Below are 12,250 nucleotides of genomic sequence, written 5' to 3'. Positions count from 1 at the left end.
CAGAAATAGAATATAATAGTGAAGAGCTCTGTGCCTGACAAGATAAATATTTCAATAAGGTGAGTGTGATAAGTTAAAATCGGCCCCATCTCACTTAAAAATCGGCGTCCCATTTATCTTAACTCCTTCCAAGAGATGATATAAATGATGAAATAAAATGTTAACTTGAGAAGTTTGTAGAAATAATTAATTTTAAAAATTTTTTTAAAAAGAAAATTTAAATGCATTATTTTGACAATATTCACTTAAATCGTTGTGCATTAAAAAACATAACTGAAAAGCATTTTAAAGTATAATTACAATGCAATACAATACGTGTTTTTGTTCAGTTTCTCATAGTATTTATAATAGCGATATTTCGATTAGTTTACAAAATGCATTTCTGCTTCACTGTGCAGCCCGGAGGTAGCGGAGGTAGCGGAGGTAGAGTGCGACAAGGACATATGACGCACACGTGACAAATTAAACGTGCAATTAGCTACAGGCACATCTCTCCCTTCCCCAACCCCAACCCCAACCCCATCACCATCCGCCATCCACCTCCTTCATATATGACCGACATTTACACAAGCGGTTAAACTTGAATTCCCTGTCTAAGCCCGAAAATTTAAGTACGGGCCTAGTTGCCATAATTAAATGTAAATTATGGCCACCACTCGTACATATGCGTATGTATTTACGTATGCATAGAAATAACAGAAGGACAAACAGTTCGTTTGCCACTTGGCTTGTTTATTTGTTAGTTAATTAGGCGAGTGTGGTTTTTGAGTCTCGGTGAATCCTTTTTCGAGTTCCAAGGGCTGGGGTTGGTAGCGAATTAATACGACTGCTATTACAAAACACGTAACAACAAATGTAATTATTTTCATTATTTCAACGAAACAGACAGACAGACAGATAGACATACTTGAATAAAAACAGGAATACCAACATAAGTAGTGAGCAACAACAACAAAGCGACAGCTGCAGACATACAAGTAGATAACAAACAAAAAGACGAAAGGGGTGTGGAGAAATCGCTGCCTGGCTGTGATTTAAAAATGTGTGTGCATGTATGTGTGTGTGTGCTTGTATTGTATCTCTTATTAATATGAACGATGTCGACAAACAAAAAAAAGTAGGTCTTTTGTAATTATAATTAATACGAAAATAACATGAGCCTACAGCCGAACAAGAACAATGTTATGAAAACCCCAAAACCAATACCGCTATCAAGTCAATGGCAGCGTGTGTCTGTCTCTATCTCTGTGTATATCTGTGTGTATATATGTGAATATGAGTGTGTGTGTGCGTTGGCGGAGCTCAGTTGGCGCCGCTGGGCAGCCTTCGAGACACTTGTAGGTACATATTATATAGATAGCCGAGCGTCAATAATTACACAGAGCTACATTGAACAACATTGCTGTTTGAAGTGACTTTTTCTGTATCTGATTTTAATTAAATTTTTGTGAAATCACAATGAAATACATACAATGGAATGAAAAACATATAGTTACAGTTTAAAGAGTTCTACCTTTTCTTTACTGCAATATTGAGCCACCAATTACAAACTCCAATGAGTGGGCTTGTTTTCCAACTGAATGATCAATTTTGGGGCTATATTTATTCTGGGCTTTTTGAACGAGTCGGACATCAGAAGGTACTGAAGTATGTCTGTTGCAATTCCAGAAACTTTAAATAAAAAAGCACAGTCCTACCTATTTAGTTTTTCTCTCGTTTCGATTGTTCCACACCAGAAAAATCACATGCAAATTATAATAAACTCAGTAATGGTTCGTTTTTTGGTCAAAGGAATTGAAAAGAGAATTAGGAGAGCTTTATAAATATATTTAGAAAATATAAGAAATAGAGTACAGATTTAAGAAGAAAATAATGCTTTCTTGCTATAAGTCTTAATGTAATGTCAATCGCTCATCATTGAACAAATATAGTATTTCGAAATCTATTCTACAATTATAAAAATATACGAATCCTTGAAAGAGGTTAGAAAACAAACGTTTACGACTCAGCATCACAAACTAGAAAATGATTGCGTCAAAGAAACTTTACTTTACTTTAAATTGGAATTTACTTCGCTCTTGACTTACTTCTCCTGCTCCTGGCGAATATTTCAAGCAAGTGAAAAACAGTGCTAAATTACATTCTACACTATCTCACATAACATTCTATTTCATCCTATTATATTCAAAATTTGTAGCAGTGTGCTAATTGAGAGCTTGTCCACCAGCAGAGGCAGCAGCAGCTGCTTTTTTGCTGTCCCCAAAATTTTGAAACCATTCTGCGCCATTTCATTAAAAATTCCATTAGTCGAAATGCGTGAGCTCATTAATTAGGCACACAGCTGATAGGAAATTAAGGCGCAGGCATTTGTAAGATGCCCGGGAACACTTTGTTGCTTAAATGGGCATTTAGAGTTTTTGTTTTTGATATTGTTATATACGAGTAGTACGGGAGTGTGTAAGGGGTCGGTGCTTACCAAATATGCGTCCCGCCGTTATGCTCGGCGTTGCTGTCGTCAGCAAGAGTGCAAAACCATAAATTATGAGTCCGAGATGATTTTTATATTTGGCCGATAAGCGCAGCGTCATCTTGTGGTTGTTTTTCTTCTTCTGTATGATTTTAAAGCAATGTTTGCGGTGGTTTGAGTTACGTTTTTTTTTTATTTTTATGTTAATTTATTTGTTTCGCTCAATGTCTTTTCTTTTCTTCTCAAAATACGGATCTTAAGCTTTCACAAATCAATTTATAATTTTGAACATTTTCAAAATCTTGTAAACTTGTAAGTAAATGCTGCAAATTCGTGTTATTCAGATTCAATGACATTACACTTTTTTTTGTAATTTCTTTAAAGTTAGTTGTTTTTGCTTTGTTTTTGTTAATTATGTGCGCCAATGTATGGCCTTAGGTTATCATTTTGTTTGAGCTGTAAATGAAAGGAAACAGAGAATTGTTAAATTGCTTTTATTAATATCTTAAATCATGTTGTTTTACTAAATGTTTGCCAACTAACGGTAGTGTGAATTATTATTAAATAATAACGAGTGTTTATTGCTTAAAGAAAATTTGCACATTTGGAATTCAAGTTTTATTCTAAACTGCCATTTTCTCGACATATATTATTTTAGTTAGCTGGCTCTAAAATAGTAGATGTTTGTGGAGACATGTATTAGAAATATATTAATTATGTTTTTCAAATATTTTGCCCTTTGTTGCGTATTTTATGACAAGTCCGTAAAAATCGACTCCAGACTGTCTGCCACAATATTTGTAGATGCCTGCTCTTTAATCCCTTGCCTGATCATTTTATAGCATTAGGAGCAAATTCAACCGAAGATGTCGAGTGGGGCCAGCTCGGAAAATACACTGCGAACACACAGACACACCCTCCCACCCACATACGTACCTACGACATATTAATGCATGTGAAAAATGAATCTGGCATGGTAGCAGGACCAAGCGTCAGTCGAAGCTCACTCGGAAGTCTGACAACATAAAATGAAGTGAAATCTCTGCTGGTGGTGTTCAAGAAAACAAAACAAAAGAAAAAAAACTAAAAATGAAAACTAAAATAGAAATACCGGGCGAATGTGAACTCGAATGCAGAGGCGGGACGAGGGCGAGGCGCCGAAAACTAGCGTGGATGCAACATAAAAGTGAAATGCGCTACTAAGAACAACAACAACAACAACAACAACAATAGCAACAGCAATAAAAATACCAAAAGCAACAATAGCAACAGCAACAACCGCAACCAGAAGCGCACATTTAATGTGGCAGCAGTTACAACATGTGGCAACAAACGGAGGCAGCGTTCGCACTCGTGTTCCTGCTGTTGCTATGGCAGTAACTGTTTTGTAATGCTCTGCAATCGAAGGTTAAAAGGTATTATGGAATCATTATGTTGAATGCAACACTTTAATTGGGGGAATCCTTTCGTGAACTCCAGCAGAGCTGGGCTGAGCCAATAAGCAGGGCTGAGCGCACAGAACGACAAAACAAAGAACTTCTGAATAGCGAGCATGGGAAAAAATAGTAAGGCTAAGAGCAGAGATGAGACTGAAGATAATTCCTGCAATGAACTGGACAAAATATTTTGTTAAAATATTTAAACAACATTTTCCTCACAGAGAGGTGGGTTATATTGTAAAAATCTTAACAAACTACCAAAGGGTGTAGAAATTAGAAATATCATGCTTTGACTATAAAATATGATTATATTAATATCTCAAAAATAACGTTAATGTTGGGCGGCGACGCATTTATTTGTTAAATAACCGTAAAACAAGAAACTAAGCCACGATCTTAGCACTTCAAATGGCAAGTAATAGGTCCGTCAATCCGAAAAGTGTCGAGAACATCTAAGATGGCAGAAAAGAGCAACCGCCGATCAAAAGATCGATGGAGTCCGCTCGCCTTTTGAAGCATGCTGGTAAGAGTCCTATCCTCAACTATCTTTTAAATAGGCTCAACACATCATTATATTTACTCCACAAACTAACCAACCGATTACCTCTTTTTGTTGTAAATCGTAATTTTTCAAACAAGTTTACCCTCCAAAAACACTTTTGAGTTCTTTTTATAGTTTATCTTCCTAAAATTGTTCATTAAAGCAGACTTAAACATTTGTCGCCAAATCAAAATTGATCTTAATTCTGTGCCCATTTGTTTGCGTGGTCTCGTGTGTTTTTGAATTATAAATCGAACAAAATATGACCAGCTTAAGCCGATGGATCGTAATGGCATTCGTTACAGATACCAACAGATAGGATTTCAGAGACTGAAAATTAAAGTGGAAAGCTAATTAAAGAAACAAATACCATTTGGGCTGGGTAAGCCCACCTGCAAGGACTAGCATTTAAATTGGCAGCCTTATGAGATGATTGAGGTACTAGGTGGACTGATGTGAGTGGGCTTTCCAATTGAAGGCAAGTGTGCTACAGATCATCTGTTTGCTGAGTTATATAGACAGTTCAATAAAGTCTCACATAAGTCTCGAAGTATAGATAGGAATAAATCAAGTGGAAAACTAACAAAGCGAACATATCTAGTCTTTGACAAATTAAACAAGCACAAGTATTTTGAATAGCCCATGTAATTAGTAATGTCCATTCGAATGTCTGTCTGTACTTATGAACGTTAGGCGAAGGTTAAAAATATTATATTATTAACCTTCGTAAAAGAGTTCTAGAATATATGACAAGCTGGTGTTCTTGTTTACAAGTCTGTAGGGCATTCGAGAGCGTGACTCTACCCTTTACAACTTTCTTGCTGTTACCGTTGTTATTGTTGTTGGTGGCGCCATTTAAGCAACTTGCCGTGTTGGCTTTTGGCTATAAAAACAGCGGGCGCGCTTTAAAGTTGCCATGCATACGTGTTAGGCAGCAGGTTGGCTCCTGCATTTTGTTTGTGAGCAGCAACAGTATCAGCAACAACAATAGCAACAACTCCCATATTGGCCGCCACCGCAACAAGAAGAAGAAGAACAGCAACAACGACAACAACAACAACAAACGTCACACAATGCACATGACGTGAATGTTGTGGTTGCTTTTAAAAACTTTGTTTTAATGGTTTGCCAGTTGCAAGTTTTACGCTTGCACCTCCTCCTCTCTCTCTCTCTCTCTCTCTCTATCTCACACACACTCTCTGCATTTGTTTTGTTTCGTTTTTTAGTTTTGTTGACGTTCAAATTTAAACTTAAAATTTGAAAGTTCAACTGGGAGGGAAAAGCAAAATGAAAATAAATGCAACATATGCCACACGTGTTTCCATTGTTGAAAAGATAAAGCCGACAGGGTACACAGAAACAAACAGACAGGTGTTTGAATGTGTGTGTGTGCGTGTGTGTGTGTGTGGACAGTAAAACAAACGGACAGATAGATAGCGGGAGGAGTAGTAGAGAAAAAGGCACTATGTTGCAGTAGTAAGTAGTGAATAAATAGAAATAAAGGGTATTCAAAGGGTGTTTCTTTGGAGTAGAAGCGCGGGCTGAAAAAAAGATATGTTCATCTTGAATAGAACCATAGTTGAAATATATTTAATCGTGCTGGTGTATCCGATTAATACAACCTTTATAACCTATTAGTGTAGGCTATTGTCTTTATAAGTAATCATATAGCCGAAATATTTATCGCAACTACAAGAATAATTTTAAAGGTATATTATAATTATAATTCCATACGTATATAATTATGTAGTTCGTAGGACTAACTTTATCAGCCATCTTGGGCGCTTTCTAAAAAATTAAGTCATATAAATGATCAATATAGGGTTAAGTATAAGAATATTATACTCTTTTTTTTATCGGATATGCAACGTCTTGTAATCATGATTCTGGCAGCCACACAAAGCTAGAACGAACTGTCCAAATATCATAGATCCAAGGTACAATCTCTAATCTTTCTTATACCGCACGAATACTAAAAATGTAAAAGTACTTGATAGCATAAAGATTACTCTAATGATTATTTTTATATGACTGATCCTAAGGCGAAATGCTGTAACATTTTTGAAAAAACCTGCAGATCTTTTAGCTTAAAACAAATAAATGGCAAATAAAATTTAAAAAAAAAAAACATTTATAAGGAAAATAAAATTAAGAAGTAGCTTTTAAACCGACTTGTATTTGTGGTGCTGAAATATCTCTTAAAACAATAAATTGCAAATAAAGTATAAGAAACATTACGCGACGCTGAAAAGATCAAAATCTAACAGGAGAACAAATTAATTTATAAGGAAAATGTAATTAAGAGGTAGCTCTTGAAAGGACTTGTATAAATTAATACATTTTGGTAGCGTGGAGTGAAATTTAGCTTTTGATCACACATTTTTTGTCTTTACTGAAAAATGCTCCTCTAATTTTAGGGTAAACCTCATCAGTCAATTAATCATTATAAGTTTGTCGATGAAGTAAATAAATAAATAAATATATAGATAAATAGATAAATAAATAAATATGTAAATAAATAAATAAATAAATAAATAAATTAATTAATTAATTAATTAATAAATAAATAAATAAATTAATAAATAAATAAATAGATAAATAAATAAATAAATAATTAAGTAATGTCAGACTAAAATTAAAATCGTGCCAAATTTCAAATTAAATGCGCAAAAAGAACACCCACTATGCAGAGGTCCTTAGCAGGATTTTCAAATAATGCCTCGCTGCTGTTTTCACTTTTTTGCGTTGCCAGCTGTGAGCAGATTTGTGAGTTTGTCTGTGTGTGTGTGTGTGTATTTAAGTGCAATGTATGTGTGTGTGTGTGTTTGGCTTGAAACTATAACTAAAATAGTTGGCACTTTTATTTCACTTTGTTTTCTAACATTTGACACATTCGGTTGAGTTGAACATTTTCAGCATTTTTGCACTTTAATGTCTACTCGCGCACACACACACACACACAGAGAGAGGCAAAACACACACACACACACTCACATGCAGAGACACCTGTCACAATGCACGACACGTCAATGCAGAATGGCCGCTGATATTCCCATTTTGCATTTTTTATGCTCGTGTGCAACTCTGAGCTGCGCGTCGCGTGTTTTTTACTATTTCCGGTTTACGCTTTAATTTCGACAAGTTTTATTACAGCCGCACAACAACAAATTGTTACAGTTTGGCAATATTGCCATTGCCGTCGTTGTTGTTGTTGTGTTTGTTGTTGTTGTTGTCGCTGTTGCTGACTTCGTGCTTGTAATTGAAGTTGTTTTATTTCAAGCTCTTGGATTTACGTGAGCAAAAACATGTTGAGTTCTGTTGCCAACGCCAACGCCAACGCATATTTTTGGTTAGTTAGCTTCCCAAACTGCTCTCTCCAACCACAAAATGGTTTTTGTTGCTGTTTTTGGCAGCATGAAACAACTTTGTATGTACGAGTATAAGTTTTGGCTTTGCTTTGTGTTTAATTCGGATTGGTTTTCTCATTTTTTGGTCAGCATGTTTTTGAAGTCAAAGTAGAAACTTAGGGGGGAGTCGACTTTTCTGCTCTCTTGTTTAGTATTTTATATCAAATGATGCATTGTAAGAACGATCTCAAATATTGATTATCATGCCACTTGACTTCTTCTTATTCTTGTTGTTTTCGAGGCTACACAGTTGCTATTTGGAAATATTTACGGCTGCTATAAAAAAAAAAAGTAACTAGTCTAAGATTCGCCTGAAAGGCTAAGCAGTAGTGTAGCGTTCTAATTACATTTCAATAGGAAGAGCAGACGTCACATGCGTCTGGTCCCAATAAAGACATTACTAAGCCCGTTAATAGCCAGCTCGGTAAAAGCGCCCATCAAGTCAACGCCTTCCACTAAGCACCTTAACGACAACGACAGTCGATGTCGTTCTAAGTCCGTCATCAGTTCAGCGCAGAGGGAGGAGGTGGGTGCGCCCTAATGACCAGTTGCAGTGCCTTAAGCAATTAAAGTGTCTAGTAGTTGGTGGCACTTAAATTTTCCACATAATACCGCCTTCACGATTTTCTATTAGCATTTCAGAGACAGTTCCGAGCGGCTTTTGTGCGCGAACATGAAGAATTAAAGAGAGACAGAAGAGAGGGAGAGAGGGAGAGAGGCGACTAAGCGATAAGTCGCAAAATGTCAGTAGCCGATTTAAAATGCGAGGACTTATGACAACAACAACAACAGCCGTCATTTTGCCACATTGTATATGTTGGCCTAATGAGCAGCAACAATAACAACAATAACAACAAAAGCTACAGTGGCGTGCTTATAGTTGGAAGTAGAGAAAACTTTAAATTAAATAGCAGCAGAGGCGAAGGCGGAAACCTGAAATAGATGTGGAAGTAAAAGTGGAAAGCAAAAGCAGCTGCCAGTGCTAATGAATAGCGATAGTGTGGGGGTGTCGTCGAACAAGATGGCGGCAGCAGAGTGCACAAATACCGCATGTGTGTGTGTGTGTGTGTGTGTGTGTGTGTGTGTGTGTGTGTGTAGCAAACGTAACAAGCAGCTCGGTAAAATAAAAGAAATAAAAGAAGAGGAAGCAGCCACGGCACAGGATGGCATTTGTAATTTACTGCTTATTTACGTTGGAATAAAAAATGAATTAAGACAACGAAACAGCAGCCATGACAGCTGCACGGCGCATGCAACTGCAACTGCAACAACATAAAATGAGGCAACAACCCACAAAACAGAAACAAAACAAATACATATAAAAGGTAGCCATAATATAGTAGCACAAAACAAGATGCAAACCAATTAACAAGTGCCATCGACTTCTATATACTCTGCAGCGAGTTCAAAGTAAAGCTCCGGCTCAACTCTAACTCTTAGATGACCTTGCCGAAAACGGCTTCCAATCCACAAACTTGAACTGAATCGCTAATAAATTCCATTCGATTTGATTAACCGACTTATAGAAATACTACAAACAAAATGTCAGCTCTTTGTCCTTCAAAATGCTCTGAATCTGGGATGGGGTTGCTTTCAGGATCAGCTTATTTCAAACATTAATTAATTTGAAATATCTAAAGAGCTTTAGGAACATCTGGATAATGCAGAGCTCTTCTACGAAATAGTGTTAAATGTATTAAGTGTTGAGCCAACGACAAAATGATATTAAAATGGTCATCTGTGTGGAATATTTGCCTTAAATTGTGATTGCATTTTAATAACCCCAAAGCGTAATTAGCATAGTTAGCTGAAAACATACACGAACATATAAGTATTGCTTAAGTTAATTACAAATCCTTGGCATTGCCTACAGGACGAAGGCATGAGAAGGCACGTGTTGATTAAATAAATTATTTAAATTGCTTGTAAATTAATACTGTCACATAGTAGTAACGATAGTAAAGGGAAGTTTTTTCTTTTCAGTATTTTTAAGAAGAATAATCTTTCTTCTTAAAAGAAAGCACAAAGTTCTTTCATCGAGAAATGGGAAAATGCATCTTGGCGAAGGAGGCTGCCCAGTCATTTTAGTCGTCGATAGACTAGCTATATCATCAAAGCTGTCTCATCGCACGCCATTAATAGCAGGCTAGGACAAATTTGTTTCAGATCTGAAACTAAATTGATTTACAAAAACTACAACGAATAGTCAATTTTAAACTTGTTTCTCTTTAGACCTATTAGTTTTTCTTAACACCACGTTCATACATGCACACATTTTCAGAATGGCCGCTGAAACAAATTTAATTTACAAAAACGTCAGCGGATAGTCAATTTTAACTTTCTTCCTCCTTAGACCTTTTAGTCTTTCTTAAGACGACGTTCATACATGCACACATTTGAACTCCTTTTTTTTGTCCTTCCGTTTTGTGGCTCACTGCACGTAGCCTTTAACCGTTTGACTGTAAAGGGTATCATGAATAAGTGCGGCAGAAAACGTCGCAAAATAATGTCATGAAAGGTGCAAGAGGGAAACGAAAAATTAAAAGCTTTGACATGCAATAAATGTAGTCAAATAAATAGAAGAAAGTTTAATTCATCAAGAGTGGTAGCTTGTTAATTGTGGGCGTGGCTGTGCGCAACAAATTGCAACTGCCAAGCACTTTTTATGCCATCATTCCGCTTGTCTTCTTCCTCATGTATTCTTAATCAGCAATTGCAGCAACTCGCTGGACATTTCTTTTGCGCCGCCTAGAAGTTTCTTTTAATGCAGCTCGCAATTGGTTTTCTTGAATTAAGAAAGTTGGGCAAATAAAGAATTCCTTCCCAACCATCCAGCTAGTTGCTTTGATATTAACTAACAAGTCGGTAACTACCTGAGCTAGGAGATTTCAAAAAACTAACTTTTGTTCATTTAAAAAGAGGTTGTCTACACAGCGACGTACAATTATAATCTTAATTGGGAAAAATTGTTAATAAATAAAAGTAAGCACTAAATCGTCTTTCAAAACAGGACGTTTGGGCAGCATGAACAAATTGGTTTTTTCAAAACTTAATAAACTTGCATGTTAACTATTGTCTGACTAATTAATTGATTTTTAACTGATTTTTAAACTGATTCAGTTTTTACTTTTTAATGTACTTATGAGTATCTAAATTATCGGCTTTATTCCACTCATGTACAAAATATTTAGTTATATCCATAACAGTCGTTATTTCAAGCTTCAGGAATTAATTCAGTTGGTGTAAGCTCTAAAATAGAGCTAAAATTACTTTTAGGGAGTGGCAAGAATATTTGCGAATATGTTAACAAATCGTGTTATGACAGAATAATCTGCTGATGGGCTGACTCGTTAAATAAATAATTAGACAATAATAGGAGACTTTAGTATTTTACATACATTAGTTTTTATATACTGTCCAGATCCAACTCTAGCACATAGTCGACCTTTCAATGAAAATGTATTTAGTGCTCTACAGAGACTTTTTCGCAGCATCTTGAGAAAATATGAATATCCCCGCACACAAATGTAACCAATGATTTACTTATGTCCTTGCAGATACAAAAGGCACCAAAAAAGGAAGCAGAAACCTCGAAAGCAAACATTTATATTCAACTTTGATGTTGGTTTGACTGTGGACTGTTGAATTTGTTGTGTAAAAAATGTGAATATGGAAAAGGTACTTATATCCACTACCAGCTCCTGTTATTATTATATATCAACTACAACTATAGATGCTCGTATTGCTAGTTTAAAATGGTACTTCAATAACTATAAATTAACAATAAATTACAAATTTCATACGAAGATTTTTCTTAGAATATCTCATAGTAAATAAATAGGTTTCAATTGAGAATGCGTTTCTATATATTACTGTGTGTATGTATGACCCGGAAATATGACCCCAAACATTACGCCAATTTTTTATTTTTTTTTTTTGGAATTACTTGTATTTGTGATTTTGTATTTTATTTTCAATTTTTAAGTGATTTTTACAACAAATGGAATTTCTGCAATCGAATTGTTAAGAATATTGCAGCGGGCTTTTGATGAACAGGATATTACGTAAGCGTGAGTTCATATATGGCCTAAAGTATTCAAAGAGGGTCTAAAAGTCGACCCTCTTTCTGGCTATTTAATAAACTGAAAGAACCACTCCGGAGACACCTTTTTGACACGATTAAGAAGATTTAGGCATACATGAAGGTCCAGAAGACGATCGTTTTTTCTGACCGCTTCGAGGATTGGTAAAAGCATGGCCATATGTGTGCTGCATTCGGAGGAGAATGCTTGGAATGCCTTGGACTTTAATGAATAAATCAAGCACGATTTTTATGTACAATATGCAATGTATTTTATTTAAGTTTTTTTATATCAAATATTTACTGTCAGTTCTG

At 35.7% G+C, this 12,250-nt stretch overlaps 1 protein-coding gene across 1 annotated transcript in view; it reads right to left on the bottom strand.

Annotated features, from left to right (window-relative positions):
• LOC115621479 (tyrosine-protein phosphatase 99A) overlaps positions 1-2,595 on the bottom strand; it is a 200,864-nt gene extending 198,269 nt beyond the window's left edge. Inside the window, exon 1 of the mRNA XM_030515138.1 lies at positions 2,477-2,595. Within this exon, the coding sequence (XP_030370998.1) occupies positions 2,477-2,588 (112 nt within the window). The 5' untranslated portion in view covers positions 2,589-2,595. The remainder of the gene's footprint in view (positions 1-2,476) is intronic.
• Positions 2,596-12,250: the final 9,655 nt, after the last annotated feature.

This window comes from Scaptodrosophila lebanonensis, unplaced genomic scaffold, assembly GCF_003285725.1.
Source record: "Scaptodrosophila lebanonensis strain 11010-0011.00,11010-0021.00 unplaced genomic scaffold, SlebRS2 tig00000024-arrow-pilon, whole genome shotgun sequence".
NCBI lineage: Eukaryota > Metazoa > Arthropoda > Insecta > Diptera > Drosophilidae > Scaptodrosophila > Scaptodrosophila lebanonensis.
The sequence above is the reverse complement of the archived record's forward strand: the minus strand, read 5'-3'. Positions and strand labels throughout refer to the sequence as shown.